This window comes from Heteronotia binoei, chromosome 1 (assembly GCF_032191835.1).
Source record: "Heteronotia binoei isolate CCM8104 ecotype False Entrance Well chromosome 1, APGP_CSIRO_Hbin_v1, whole genome shotgun sequence".
In the NCBI taxonomy this organism is placed as follows: domain Eukaryota; kingdom Metazoa; phylum Chordata; class Lepidosauria; order Squamata; family Gekkonidae; genus Heteronotia; species Heteronotia binoei.
The window spans coordinates 9,517,376-9,533,203 of record NC_083223.1 but is presented as its reverse complement, the minus strand read 5'-3'; the positions used below and the strand labels follow the sequence as shown (position 1 = coordinate 9,533,203).

Genomic DNA, 15,828 nt, shown 5'->3' with positions numbered 1-15,828 from the left:
ACCTCAGGTCTGCTAAAGTGAATCACCTTTAATTTTTAAAAAGAGAGGAAGCCAAGATTAAGGAAATGCACTGTACTGATTTTAGCACAACTCTTTCTGGGCGTGGGGTAGTCAGTGCAGTGTTTCCAAATCAGTGGGTTGCGCGAGGCTTCTTCCAGTAGGTTCTGGGACAGACCTCCTGAATGATTGCCCCCATCTTTTCCATTGTTCTTTTTTGTATTTTGGAAACAGCATCTTCCAGGGGTGTCATGTAGAGGATGGTGTGAAGTTGTTTTCTGTGGCCCCAGAAGGTTGGACCAGAACCAAAGGGATGAAATCAAATCAAAAGAGTTTTCAGCTAGACATTAAGAAGAACCTCCTGACCGTTAGAGCCATTCTTCAGTGGAACAGGCTTCCTCAGGAGGTGGGGGGGCTCTCCTTCCTTGGAAGTTTTTAAGCAGAGGCTAGATGGCCATCGGACAGCGATGAAGATCCTGTAAATTTAGGGGGGAGGTGTTTCTGAGTTTAGAGTGGCTCCTCATTGGAACAGGCTTCCTCCTTGGGAGGTGGTGGGCTCTCCTTCCTTGCAGGTTTTTAAGCAGAGGCTAGATGGCCATCTGACAGCGATGAAGATGCTGTGAATTTAAGGGGAGGTGTTTGTGAGTTTAGAGCGGTTCCTCAGTGGAAGAGGCTTCCTTTAGAGGTGATGGGCTCTCCTTCCTTGGAGGTTTTTAAGCAGAGGCTAGATGGCCATCGGACAGCGATGAAGATCCTGTGAATTTAAGGGGGAGGTGTTTGTGAGTTTAGAGCAGTTCCTCAGTGGAACAGGCTTCCTCCTTGGGAGGTGGTGGGTTCTCCTTCCTTGGAGGTTTTTAAGCAGAGGCTAGATGGCCATCGGACCGCGATGAAGATCCTGTGAATTTAAGGAGAGGTGTTTGTGAGTTTAGAGCGGTTCCTCAGTGGAAAAGGCTTCCTCCTTGGGAGGTGGTGGGCTCTCCTTCCTTGAAGGTTTTTAAGCAGAGGCTAGATGACCATCAGACAGCGATGAAGATCCTGTGAATTTAAGGGGAGGTGTTTGTGAGTTTAGAGTGGTTCCTCATTGGAACAGGCTTCCTCCTTGGGAGGTGGTGGGCTCTCCTTCCTTGGAGGTTTTTAAACAGAGGCTAGACAGCCATTTGACAGCAATGTGGAGCCTGTGATCTTCGGCAGATCGGGAGAAGGAGGGCAGGAAGGGCTGCATCAGTGCTCAGTTCTCTTTCTTAGACGCCCAGGGGAATGCTGATTACCACATTGGGGTCAGGCAGCAATTTTTCTCCAGGCCAGTATGGCCAGGAGTCCTGTTGGTGTGTTGTTTTTTTAACCATCTTGTGAGAGTGGAGCAGGTGTCGCTGGGTGGGGAGAGGTGTTTGTGAGTTTCCTGCATTGTGCAGGGGGTTGGACTAGATGACCCTGGAGGTCCCTTCCAACTCTTATGATCTTGGATATGCACGTCGCTCAAGTGGAAATGTGTCCTGATGGTTCTTCGAGTGAGTTTCTTAGACTCTTATGGGGTAGTCGAGGGAGTTTTGGCAAAGGAGATGGCCGTCAAGGGCTGAAATATAGCCTCCGTAGGCAAAGTCACAATGCCGCTTGCTTGGGGTTCATAGTAGAGGGCAGCTAGGGTCCCGTGTGTGATAGTGGTTGGCTTCTCAGAAACATCTGGTTGACCACTGTAGAAAATCAAATGCTGAACCACTGAGCTCGTGTATATTTGTGCTTTAATGCTCATCCTATAACAAATCTGAAAACGGGTGATGGATAGATGATGGATGGATGATGGAAGGATGAATGGATGGATGATGGATGGATGATGGATGGATGATGGATAGATGATGGATGGATGATGGATGGATGATGGATAGATGGATGATAAATAGCAATATATAAATATTAGGGGTAGCTCTAGGAATTGCTGGGAACTGTGGTAAAACAGTGTTCCCAGTGATTCCTAGAGCTACCCTGTGACACTTCCCAGGTTTTTACTGGAAGTGAAGTACCGCCACACAGAACGGGGCTGGTGTGTGTTCATATGCTTGTTTGTTTTAATTCCTTCACTGGTGCTCAGAGCAACGGAGGGCAACAGGATCTGGGGGCGAGAGATTCCCCATCCCCACTGGGGCTCTACAGCCCTAACTTCCATGCTGTGGAAAGCTATCTGATGCTGAAAATGGGGACACTGGGAAGATCTCATGTAGCACGTTGTTCCCCTATGCAAAGTAAAGTGTTACAACTACAGAGTAGTCTTCTGCAAGATCTTCCTGGGCATGAGAATTGTTACAGCTTCTTTTCCTGGGCGGGATGAATAAGAACCTTTAAATACAGGACCGGTGGGTTGCTAGGCAGCTGGAGAGTCTTGAGCCGAGCGTTTTCCCCCATAACGCTTTTAGCACCACAGATCTTCAACTGAGCTAAAAGAGTAACTTCGGCCAGTTGGCATAATCCTTTCGAAAGAGCAGCCGTGCCTGTGTGTTGTAAACTTAAGTAGAAATGGAAATCGAGTTGCACCTTTAAGACCAATGAGTTGGGTTAGTCTTAAAAGTGTTTTAGTATGGCAGCAGGTCTCTTGGATAGGACCATTGCCTTTCTATGGGTGGCATTATACTCCCTTTTTAAAGGACCCGACATTTGTGAAGGGTTAACGCTGTAATTTCCACTGGTGGTGGTGGTACGTTCTATCAAGTGGTCATATGTGACTTACGGCGACCCTGAAAGGTTTTCAAAGCAAGAGACCTACAGAGGTGGTTTTCCATTGCCTACCTCTGCACAGGACATCCAAATCAGGAACCACTGATGGATCTCCTGATAGCACCTGGTTTTTTGGCCACTGTGTGACGGAGTGTTGGACTAGATCGACCATTGGCCTGATCCAACATGGCTTCTCTTATGTTCTTAAGAGCCAGTTTGGTGTAGTGGTGAAGTGTGCGGACTCTTATCTGGGAGAACCGGGTTTGATTCCCCACTCCTCCACTTGCACCTGCTGGAATGGCCTTGGGTCAGTCATAGCTCTGGCAGAGGTTGTCCTTGAAAGGGCAGCTGCTGGGAGAGTCCTCTTAACTCCACCCACCTCACAGGGTGACTGTTGTTGGGGAGGAATGTAAAGGAGATTGTGAGCCACTCTGAGACTCCTGAGATTTGGAGTGGAGGGCGGGATATAAACCCAAAATCATCATCATCTTCTTCTTATGTCTGGAGCAATGAGCCTTGTAAGTTGTAGGCCCAGGGTTGGAATTTTAGCAGGAGCTCCTTTGCATATTAGGCCACACCCCCTGATACAGCCAATCCTCCAAGAGCTTGCAAAAAAGAGTCTTGTAAGCTCTTGGAGGATTGGCTACATCAGGGGTGTGTGGCCTAATATGCAAAGGAGCTCCTGCTAGAATTCCACCCCTGGTTTTGCAAGTTTCCGGTTTTTAGCAATCACCATCACATAGATAGTCCAATAAGTCTATATTGTTGGGTTTTGGTAAACCACCGGACCACATGTTTAAGAATACATTTTCTATTTGGAAAGAAAAGGGGTCTTCCTTGTTCATAGTTAAAAGATGCATACTAATACAGAGTTTCTTCAGTCTGGGCCTGTTGATTCCAGCAAGCTAAGCCTGGAGTAACAATGCCTAGGATAGTCTCGGGTGGTGTCTAACGAAGGGAGCTTTGATTCTTTAAAGGTCATACTCTGGAAAACTTGGGTGGTATTTAAGCTTTCTTTGGACTCGAATGCCCCTCTGCATAGGACGACCCTGAAGATCTCGGCACGTATGAGATCTTGAACAAGTGTTATTGGTGGAATTGAAGACATGACAGGTGATCTCGAGGCCAATATAATGCCCCTGTATAAATCGATGGTGCGGTCTCATTTGGAGTACTGTGTGCAGTTCTGGTCGCCGCACCTCAAAAAGGATATTATAGCATTAGAGAAGGTGCAGAGAAGGGCAACTAGAATGATTAAAGGGCTGGAGCACTTCCCCTATGAAGAAAGGTTGAAACGCTTGGGACTCTTTAGCTTGGAGAAACGTCGACTGCGGGGTGACATGAGAGAGGTTTACAAGATAATGCATGGGATGGAGAAAGTAGAGAAAGAAGTCCTTTTCTCCCTTTCTCACAATACAAGAACTCGTGGGCATTCGATGAAATTGCTGAGCAGACAGGTTAAAACGGATAAAAGGAAGTACTTCTTCACCCAAAGGGTGATTAACATGTGGAATTCACTGCCACAGGAGGTGGTGGCGGCCACAAGTATAGCCACCTTCAAGAGGGGTTTAGATAAAAATATGGAGCAGAGGTCCATCAGTGGCTATTAGCCACAGTGTATGTGTGTATATAACATTTTTTGCCACTGTGTGACACAGAGGGTTGGACTTGATGGGCCGTTGGCCTGATCCAACATGGCTTCTCTTATGTTTAACCCTGGAGTTATACTTTTCGGGGAATGTATAATGCAAATTGTAAATAAGCAGGGATCGAAACTCAGGGCTGCCAGGCATTTGTCCGCAAAGTGGAAATTGTAAAGAAGGAGTTAGATTTTTTGAGAAAGGGGAATCGCTTGTGACTGATACAACCAGCACACTGAGATGGGTAAAGAAAGAACAACGTGAACTGTTTTAAGAAAAAGTAGTGTTTGAATATTGGAATAAGGTGTGCGCTCAATGCCTCTTTGGGGGATTGTTTAAATTTGGACATTTGTCCGTTGTAAATGACGTGTAACCTGTCCTGACCCGCTCACAGAGAGGACGGGGATAAAAATAGAAGAAAATAAATATTTCCTAGTTCATACAGACAAAACCTCTAACAGATCTGAATGCTTTATGGAGGGAATTTAAAGGTCACAGAATTCAGGTTTCATCCAGGCAGATTAAGAACAGTTCACCCAAGTTAGTTAAGATTTTTTTTTTCCTGATATCGCAAGACGTCATGAGTTTGGATAGCAGCAGATCCTATTCTGTGTTTGAGTTAAAAAATGTCTTCGTCTGAGGAAGTTTGCCGACCTTCTCTAGGTTTCGATTCTGCACATAGGAAAGGAAAGGTCCCCTGTGCAAGCACCAGTCGTTTCCGACTCTGAGATGACGTTGCTTTCACGTTTTCACAGCAGACTTTTTACGGGGTGGTTTGCCACTGCCTTCCCCAGTCATCTACACTTTCCCCCCCAGCAAGCCAGGTACTCATTTTACCGACATCGGAAGGATGGAAGGCTGAGTCAACCTCGAGCCAGCTACCTGAAAACCCAGCTTCTGCCGGGGATTGAACTCGGGTCATGAGCAGAGCTTAAAACTGCAGTACTGCAGCTTTAACTCTCTGTTCCATGGGGCTCTTCTGCACCTAGAGGAGGATGCTAAAAGTTGTCCTGTTCCCTGTCCGAGCTAACCGTCCCCCATTCTTGTCATCTGTTCCAGTGACAGCTATATCGTTAGAGTGAAAGCCGTGGTTATGACCCGAGATGACTCCAGCGGCGGGTGGCTTCCGCAGGAAGGAGGCGGTCTTAGTCGAGTTGGCGTCTGCAAGGTTATGTACCCCGAGGGCAATGGAAGAAGCGGATTCCTGATCCACGGGGAAAGGCAAAAAGACAAGCTGGTAATCGAATCTCGTTCAATCTCTGCTCTTTGTTTAAAACGAGAGAGAAAAGGAACCAAACACGCTAACACCTTTCTTCCCCAGGTCGCAAGACCGTGCCTGCCGTTTCGTGCAAAACCGCCCTCTTTCTGAATTCAAAGGAGCGTTATCTGTCGTCTGCCAAAAACAGCAGCTGTGCATTAATGTTCCCAAGACTTTTTTTAAAAAAAAATTAAATAATACATATATCCTTAACACTTCACACCAGAAGGTGCGACTGGCTCTTCGTTCGATTTTTCTTAAATCCTCTCGTTAACTACATAACGGATTGGAAGTGTGATGCATCCCCAAAGCCGGTCACGGTGGCGCTGAGTAATTCAAGCTTTTTTTGTAAATGGCAGTGAATTATTCATACCCACTGCCTGCTCAGAGCAGGGGGCTGGTAGAGAGAGAAGGCGGGAGCCATTTGTCTTGTGGATGGAAGCCCAGCTGTTTATAGAACCGAGGGATCCTGAGGCTTTGCACCCAATCGAATGGAAAAGAAAGGGGGTGGGGTGGGGGGAGGGAAGGGAAGGTTTCTTAAATCACGACGTTTTCATGGCAGACTTTTTACAGGGTGGTTTGCCATTTCCTTCTCCAGCCATCTATGCTTTCCCCCCAGCAAGCTGGGTTCTCATTTTACCGACCATGGAAGGCTGAGTCAACCTGGAACCGGCTACCTGAACCAGCTTCCGCTGGGATCGAACTCAGGTCATGAGCAGGGAGCTTAGACTGCAGTACTGCAGCTTTACCACTCTGCGCCATGGGAGAGGAGTGTAATTCTGTAGAGTCCACCGTGCAAATCCACCCTTCAAGCTTGGGGTGCTCCTTTCATAACAGTTATACAAAAAGTTCCCACTTAAAAAAAACCCTAACAACGATTTATCCACCGCGTCTTATAACTGCAAATGATGTAAATACTTTCACAAAGGCACGGCAAGGCCTTGAGCCTGTTCCCCATACGAACCCCAGAGAGCGCTGAGGTCAGCTGGAAAAAACTTGTTGACCACCCCCGGACCGAGAGAGGTGAAGTTGCAATGCACCCGCAATCGGGCCTTCTCCTCTGTAGCCCCGAACCTATGGAACCAACTTCCAGAGGAAATGCGGGCCCTGTGGGACCTTGAACAATTCCGCAGGGCCTGCAAGACCTTCCTCTTCCGACTGGCTTTCGCTGACGAAGAAAGAAATTGCTAATGATTACCGCCATCATAAAAGAACAAATAGCATTAGCGCTTTTATCAATTTAATTAATTAATTTTAAACTATCAGAATTTTTAATGTTAATGTTTAATGTTATATGTAACCTTGTCTTTTGTATAAGGGAAATTTGAATGATGTTGTTAGCCGCCCTGAGCCTGCTCCGGCGGGGAGGGCGGGATATAAATAAAATTATCTATCTATCTATCTATGAGCATTGGGACTGTCTCTTGAATTTTTCGGAAACCTTGTAGTGCCTTTGTGAAAGCATTTACATCGTTTGCAGTTATAAGACGCGGTGGATAAATCGTCGTTTAGTTTTAGTTTGGTTTAGAAGAGCCTCAGCCAATGGAGAATTGTTTCATTACTGGGTCACTGTAAACTCTGCGGTTGTGTCTGTGCTAATCTTGATGTGACTTCTCTCTCGTTCCTGCCCACCGGGAGGCTGGCAAATCCACAAGCTCTATGGGAAAAGCAGGCTGTCTGTGTGACACAGAAGTAGACCGTTTCAACCTCGATAAGGAGAATTACCCCTCGCCCATCTTTCACGGGTAAACACCACTTCGCCTCTGTTTGTCTTTAAAACTCCAGGTGGTCCTGGAATGCTATGTGAAAAAGGACTTGATTTACACGAAAGCAAACCCAACGTTCCATCACTGGAGAGTGGACAACCGCAAGTTTGGGCTGACGTTCCTCAGCCCCGCAGACGCGCGGGCGTTTGACAGAGGCGTCAGGAAAGCCATCGAAGATCTCAACGAAGGTAAGCAGAACCCACACTGCAGCAGAATCCGGGTCTTTGGTCACAGCTTGAAGGCCTAAAAGCCTTTCAACACATGTCTGCCAGACCTTAAATGAAAATACCAAATCACCATTTGTTTTGGGAGCAGGGAGAGGAAACGTGATTGAAATTTGGCTTTCAGTCCGCTGTCGAATCCAGGAACTCCTACATCAGATGCTAGCAACTTACTATATATCTCCTTGGGTTGAATGTCATCGGGGCTTCTTTTGTAGCAGGAACTCCTTTGCATATTAGGCCACGCCCCCCTGATGTAGCCAGTCCTCCTTGAGCTTACAGTAGGCCCTGTACGAAGAGCCCTATAAGCTCTTGGAGGATTGGCTCCATCAGGGGGCGTGGCCTAATATGCAAAGGAGTTCCTGCTACAAAAGAAGTTATAAACAATGCACAGCAGCCAAGAAGGTCAGAACGCCTGCTCCGGCTGCAACGCCACTGAGGATGTTCTCCGCAGCTGAGAACGAAACGTCTGGAAGAAAAACTTTCTCCAGTAGAACACGGCACTTGAGCCCGAAAGATTCTACAAACCCTAATCCTCCAAGAGCTTACAAGGCTCATTTTTGTAAGCTCTTGGAGAATCGGCTACATTGGGGGGGGGGTGCGGCCTAATATGCAAAGGAGCTCCTGCTAGAATTCCACCCCTGGCTACTGGTGATGGTTCTTTGTAGATTTTCTTGTCAAATGCAGTTGCACCACTTCAAACTTTTCATATCTCCTAGGAGTTCCAACATCACCTCCTGCTTTGTGTTGGAATAAATGAGTTGGGATTGTTCAGGGAGGGCCTGTGACTCAGTGGTAGAGCATCTGCTTGGCACACAGAAGGTCCCAGGTTCAATCCCCAGCCTCTCCAGTTGAAAGATCTGGCAGTAGGTGATTTGAAAGACCTTCTGAGACCCTAGAGCAGGGGTGTCAAACTTATTTGTTATGAGGGCCGGATCTGACATAAATGAGACCTTGTTGGGCCAGGCCAGGTATGTACCTATTTAAGATTAGGTAACAGAGATATAAACTTTATAAAGGACACAGACAAAAACAATTAAATGTATTTTTTATAAACTTAAAGCATGCTTAAAACGTTAGCGCTTGGTCTTAAAGGTGCTTTCTTTGTATTTCTCCCATGGGATCCAGGGTACTGAGCAAAGGAAGCTCTGGCTCTTTCCTTTCTTCCCCAGGGCACCAGGAGGGGGAGGAGTCTCAGCCAAGAGAAGGAAGAGAGGCTTGGCTCTTGGCTATTTATATTTTATTTTAACCGACAAGTAACAAACAGTAATGACTACAGACAAACAGAAAAGACAACTTTCAACAAGCTGGAGATAGGGGATGCAGTAAAGACTCCCTGTAAACCTTTTTACATACAACCTCACCATCTTAAATAAATATAAACCTCGATAACAGAAAATAAATTGCTACCTCTCGCTTAAGCGTATATACATCTTCTCCTGTTTTGGCAGCATTCATTTATCTCTCTCAAGAGGGGCTTGGCTCAGTAGCTCTGCTGCGCGATTGAGAGAGCCTGGAAAAACTAGCTCTGCCTCCCCTCCTTCCTCCCCAAGAGAGGAGCCTCGGCCAATGGAGAAAACAGAGGCTTGGCTCTGTAACTCCTGCGCGATTGAGAGAGCCTGGAAAAACTAGCTCTGCCTCCCCTCCTTCCTCCCCAAGAGAGGAGCCTCGGCCAATGGAGAAAACAGAGGCTTCGCTCTGTAACTCCTGCGCGATTGAGCAAGCCTTGCAAGGCAAACTTAATGCAGAAGGAAGCAAGATATAGGGAGAAGGAAGCAGTCGGTTGCTTGGGGGCCTGATAGAACTGCTTGTTTGTCACCCCTGCCCTAGAGGACCATTGTCAATCTGAGTAGACAGTGTTGACTTTGAATGAAGCAAGATTCAGTATAAGGCCGCTTCGTGTGTCCCTGTGGGATTCTGTACATCCAAATAGAAAAGTCGTATTTTTGAAAGACCAGCTTGCTTTATATTCAAGAAAGCACCCTTCCCGTTCAGTTGAAAGACATTTAAATATGTTTAGGCAGGTTTTAGTCACCTCTCCAACCCTACCTAAAACAACTTCATTCCTTCTTTAGCCGCGTCCAAAGACCTGCTGAAGACCTCGCCAAGAATATCCCGATAAAATTAATTGCTTCTTTTAAAAAAAAAACCCCAAAAATCTTTGGCCCCGGTCCAGAAGAACATGTACGTCAGATCCAAACACGCAGCTGACCTCTTTGTTAGGTCTTTTTTTTTCGCTTGGTCTGCTTGTGTTGCCATTTGGCTTTTGAAACACTGGCTGACGGCAAGGTGAGGGGCTGGGCCGAAAAATGATAGGATGTCAGCTGTAACCCCCAGCCCCTCGCGGCCGACATAAACCAGTTTGCTAGCTCGTAGTGGCCGTTTATAAAAACAGCATACATAATCGAGTCTCTTCCTAGGATCCACGACTTCATCTTCCACCATCCACAACGAGACCGAGGTCGGCGACGACGACGTCTTTACGGTGAGTACCGCTCGCTTTGGTTCTCGCGGGGAAGGCATCATCTGGGCATGCTCAAACGGACGTGAAGGGAAGAAGTTACAAGTTGGGGGCATGTGAGAAAACTTGTGCGGGGAGGGCGTATGAGCAAACAATGGGGAATTTCTCATCGCTGCTACTAGTAGCGCGAGATTGCTCAGCTCCAGGGGTAGACAGGAGTCTCCCTGGTTGCGTGGTTTTGACTTCTGGTAGCCTGATGTTGGAGCTCAGTTGCAGGCAGTGAGCTGGGCAAGCAGTGTGATGGGTCTGCATGCAATGTTTGGGGTGGACCTGGGTGTTGTGAATGGAGCTTCATCAGGCTGGTTTTTTTAAAACCCTCCAGACTGGCTACTTCCACCCCGGATATTAGGCCACACACCCCTGATGTAGCCAATCCTCCTGGAGCTTACAGTAGGCCCTGTACGAAGAGCCCTGTAAGCTCTTGGAGGATTGGCTACCTCAGGGGTGTGTGGCCTAATATGAAGAGGAGCTCCTGCTAGAATTCCACCCTTGATATTAGACCACACACCCCTGATGTAGCCAATCCTCCTGGAGCTTACAGTAGGCTCTGTACGAAGAGTCCCATAAGCTCTTGGAGGATTGGCTACCTCAGGGGGGGCGTGGCCTAATATGCAGAGGAGCTCCTGCTAGAATTCCACCCTTGATATTAGACCACACACCCCTGATGTAGCTAATCCTCCTGGAGCTTACAGTAGGCTCTGTACGAAGAGCCCCATAAGCTCTTGGAGGATTGGCTACCTCAGGGGGCGTGGCCTAACATGCAGAGGAGCTCCTGCTAGAATTCCACCCTTGATATTAGACCACACACCCCTGATGTAGCTAATCCTCCTGGAGCTTACAGTAGGCTCTGTACGAAGAGCCCCGTAAGCTCTTGGAGGATTGGCTACCTCAGGGGGGCGTGGCCTAATACGCAGAGGAGCTCCTGCTAGAATTCCACCCTTGGTATTAGACCACACACCCCTGTTGTAGCCGATCCTCCTGGAGCTTACAGTAGGCTCTGTACGAAGAGCCCCATAAGCTCTTGGAGGATTGGCTACCTCAGGGGGCGTGGCCTAACATGCAGAGGAGCTCCTGCTAGAATTCCACCCTTGATATTAGACCACACACCCCTGATGTAGCTAATCCTCCTGGAGCTTACAGTAGGCTCTGTACGAAGAGCCCCGTAAGCTCTTGGAGGATTGGCTACCTCAGGGGGGCGTGGCCTAATACGCAGAGGAGCTCCTGCTAGAATTCCACCCTTGGTATTAGACCACACACCCCTGTTGTAGCCGATCCTCCTGGAGCTTACAGTAGGCTCTGTATGAAGAGTCCAGTAAGCTCTTAGAGGATTGGCTACCTCGGGGGGCGTGGCCTAATATGCAGAGGAGCTCCTGCTAGAAACAGAGCCCCAGATGGGGAGGCATTGTGAACAGACAAGACAAAGTTGCACTGGCTGCATGGGGTGCATGAGTTGGGGCAGAAAGGGAAGTGTAAATGGAGGTCCTGGCGGTGGTAGCGGGGAGTTGAGCACTCTCGGCGCAGGGCCCATCAAAACCCGGAATTGGCTCTAGTCTTTGTTGCGGTCTTTGGTAGATGGGGGGGGGGGCTGTCCAAATCTGGAGCTGCCACCGGTTTCAGGTGTGACAGATCAAAACGAATCGCAGGGAATTCGCCTGTGTGGCCGCGGGTGCCTTTGTTTCTCTTCACAGGCGGCTTGGCTGCCGTCCTGGTGACTTATATGCAAAGGGGGTCTTCGTAGAGTCCAAAGAGTCTGTGGCAAAGAGCCTAGGGTGCTGGGTGGAAATACTAGTTGTATGAAGCAGTGGTACTCGCTTTGTGGCTTGCACCCCACAAGGGCTCCTCCACATGCTCTATCTGGCTCTTCTGATATCGATTTTTGAAGATTGACTTTGCTTGCAAAATATACATTAGGGCAGGAGTGTCGAACTCATGAGGGCTGGATTCGACATAAATGAGTCCATGTCAGGCCGTGTGTGTCATAAAATGTTCCCCAGAGAGTACTGAGATGGGGAACTCAAAATCTCCTTGTTGTCCCCGGGCCAAAGGAAGCCCGTTTGAAATCTACAAGGGATAGGGCCTTCTCCTTAATGGCCCCTTCCTGGTGGAACCAGCTGCCGGAGGAGGTAAGGGCCCTGCGGGATCTCGCTCAATTCCGCAGGGCCTGTAAGACAGTCCTCTTCCGGCTGGCTTACAACTAACCGGCACTTGAAACTGAGTGTAGTTTTGTAAGATCGCTGTATGTTTTTAATGTTTTAACTATGTAAACTTTGTGAAATGTTTAAATTTTATGTTTAAACTTTTATATTCTTATGATAGATTTTATATGCTGTAAGCCGCCCTGAGCCACCTGGTGGGAAGGGCGGGATACAAATTACAAATAAACTAAACTAAACTAAACTAATGGCAGGTAGCAGAGATATAAACTTTGAAAAGGACACAGACAAACACAATTAAGGATTTTTTTTAAAAAAAAAATTAAAATAAAACATGTTTAAAAGATGAGCACTCTTACAATGCTTTGTTTATTGAACAGTTTCTGATAACCGACACATCACGCTCCGAATTTATTGCGTCAAAATCTAGAGACAGTGTCTGTGCTGTAGCAGTCTTGAGTATGCTGTTCAGGTGCATGTCTGTAAGTTGCAAACTTACTTTTGATTGGCATTCACTGCAGAAATCTCCTGGTCAATGCTTTGAGCCTACGATCCGGGGAAAACACGAAATGGCTGGGCATTGAGCTTTTGTAGACAAGTTGCTTCGTGTGCTGGTCAACCAATGGAGAAGATTGAGGCTTTGCTTTGTAGCTCCTGTGTGATTAAGTGAGCCTGATAGGAGCTCTCTGGGGGTCTGATTCACCCCTCAGGCTGCATGTTTGACACCCCTCTAAAGGTTTTATGGCATACCTGCTTTGCATTTCTCTACTGAACTCTGTCAGAGTCTTGACGCGTGGCTCTGTTAGCACTTGGCAGATTTGAAGGACAGTTCAGTTGCTGCACATCCAGATGCCCACTCTAGATCATAGAATCATAGAGTTGGAAGGAACCTCCAGGGTCATCTAGTCGAACCCCCTGCACAATGCAGGAAACTCACAAACACCTCCTCCTAAATTCACAGGATCAGCATTGCTGTCAGATGGCCATCTAGCCTGTTTAAAAACCTCCAAGGAAGGAGAGCCCACCACCTCCCGAGGAAGCCTGTTCCACTGAGGAACCGCTCTAACAGTCAGGAAGTTCTGATGTTGAGCCGGACACTCTTTTGATTTAATTTCAAGCCATTGGTTCTGGTCCTACCATCTGTGGCCACAGAAAGCAATCCCACACCCTCCTCTATGTGACAGCCCTTCAAGTACTTGAAGATGGTGATCCTATCACTTCTCAGCTGCCTCCTTTCCAGGCTAAACATGCCCAGCTCCTTCAGCCTTTCTTCACAGGACTTGGTCTCCAGACCTCTCACCATCTTCATCACCCTCTTCTGGACCCGTTCCAGCTTGTCTATATCCTTCTTAAAATGTGGTGCCCAAAACTGAACACAAGACTCCAGGTGAGGTCTTACCAGAGCAGAGTAAAGCGATACCATCACATCACGTGATCTGGACACTAGACTTCTGTGGATACAGCCCAAAATTGCGTTTGCCTTTTTTGCCGCTGCATCACACTGTTGACTCATGTTTAGCGTATGATCCACTAACACCCCTAGATCCTTTTCACACATGCTACTGCTAAGACAGGGGCAAAAGCTTGTCAGAAATGCCTAGATGGTGGTTTGCCGTCTCTTGTCTTGGTTGGTTGTGAGTCAGTTTTGGCTGAGTGGCACACTATTGCTGTTTCTTCCCAATGCGGAACCCAAACAGCTCTCATCAGTCTCCTCTCCTCCATCTTATCCTTGTAATAACAAAACTCAGAAGCAAGTTAGGCTGTGACTGGCCCAAGGTCAAGGTCACAGACGGGCAAAAGGAAATTGTTCTTTACACAACGAGTGATTAAAATGTGGAATTCTTTGCCAGAGGATGTAATGAAGGCAACAGGCATAGATGGCTTTGGAAAGAGATTAGATTTGTGGAGGAGAGGTCAGTGAATCCCAGAGCCTGTGAATCCCAGAGCTAGGAGGCAACATCAGGGGAAGTCCTCAGCTTCTCTGTCCTGTTGTGGGCCCGGCAGAGGAACTGGTTGGCTCCTGTGTGAGACAGGATGCTGGACTCGATGGACCACTGGTCTGATCCAGCAGGGCTCTTCTGATGTTCTTATGCGAACCATACCCAGGAGTCAGCATCAGCAGAAGTCCTCGGCCTCTGTGCCCTGTTGTTCGCTTTTCAGAGGAACTGGTTGGCCACTGCGTGAAAAAGGATGCTGGACAAGATGGACCACTGGTCTGATCCAGCAGGGCTCTTCTGATGTTCTTATGAAGGCCTCAGCCTCTATGCCCTGTTGTTGACCCTCCAGAGGAACTGGTTGGCCACTGCGTAAAAAAGGATGCTGGACTAGATGGACCACTGGTCTGATCCAGCAGGGCTCTTCTGATGTTCTTATGAAGGCCTCAGCCTCTATGCCCTGTTGTTGACCCTCCAGAGGAACTGGTTGGCCACTGCGTGAAAAAGGATGCTGGACAAGATGGACCACTGGTCTGATCCAGCAGGGCTCTTCTGATGTTCTTATGAAGGCCTTGGCCTTTCTGCCCTGCTGTTGGCCTTTCAAAGGAACTGGTTGGCCACTGCATGAAAAAGGATGCTGGACAAGATGGACCACTGGTCTGATCCAGCAGGGCTCCTCTGATGTTCTTATGAAGGCCTCAGCCTCTATGCCCTGTTGTTGACCCTCCAGAGGAACTGGTTGGCCACTGCGTAAAAAAGGATGCTGGACTAGATGGACCATTGGTTTGATCCAGCAGGGCTCTTCTGGTGTTCTTATTAAGGCTTCGGCCTCTATTCCCTATTGCTGGCCCTGCAGAGGAACTGGTTGGCCACTGCATGAAACAGGATGCTGGACGAGATGGACCACTGGTCTGATCCAGCAGGGCTCTTCTGATGTTCTTATGAAGGCCTCAGCCTCTGTGCCCTGTTGTTGGCCCTCCAGAGGAACTGGCTGGCCACCGTATGAGACAGGAGGCTGGACTAGATGGACCACTGGTCTGATCCAGCAGGGCTCTTCTGATGTTCTTGTGAAAGCCTTGGCCTCTATTCCCTGTTGCTGGCCCTCTAGAGGAACTGGAGACAGGATGCTGGACTGGATGGTCCACTGGTCTATTCCAGCAGGACTCTTTTTATGTCACAAGAGTCCAAGCTTCTGTGTCAGAGCAGGTATTCGAACTTTGATGTCCCCAATCCTTGTCCGACACGCTACCATTACACCACACTACCTTGCTGGTTTCTCACTGAGCCACACTTTCTGCATTAGAAGAACATGGTCACGCCGTGGAAGGAAAGAGCAAAATTTGAGGGCTAACGTTGTCACTTCCCAGAATCTAAAATGCGTAATGACATTGTGAGCCAGTCCTGGTTTCCTGTAGCCTAGATCCACGGCGGACAGTTGGCGTGTTGTTCTCATCTGTTCTTTTGTCACCGTTATAACACAAACAGCAGCAGGCCAGGTCAAAAGGTGATTTCCTCTCCTCCGGTGCAAAGCTATCATTACCAGCTGCTTCCCAGCTAACCTGCCAGGAGTGATTTATCGATTTCAGGAAGGGAGGCAAAACGGGGCCAGGAGCTGGAAACGCTGGCTGTTGT

General features: G+C 48.0%; 1 protein-coding gene across 1 annotated transcript in view; it reads left to right on the top strand.

The window, feature by feature from the left end:
• Window positions 1–15,828, top strand: part of SPRED2 (sprouty related EVH1 domain containing 2) — a 139,756-nt gene that overhangs the window by 88,936 nt on the left and 34,992 nt on the right. The window contains exons 2-4 of the mRNA XM_060230754.1: window positions 5,403–5,580; window positions 7,387–7,555; window positions 10,009–10,073. Coding sequence (XP_060086737.1) covers window positions 5,403–5,580; window positions 7,387–7,555; window positions 10,009–10,073 — 412 coding nt within the window. The remainder of the gene's footprint in view (window positions 1–5,402; window positions 5,581–7,386; window positions 7,556–10,008; window positions 10,074–15,828) is intronic.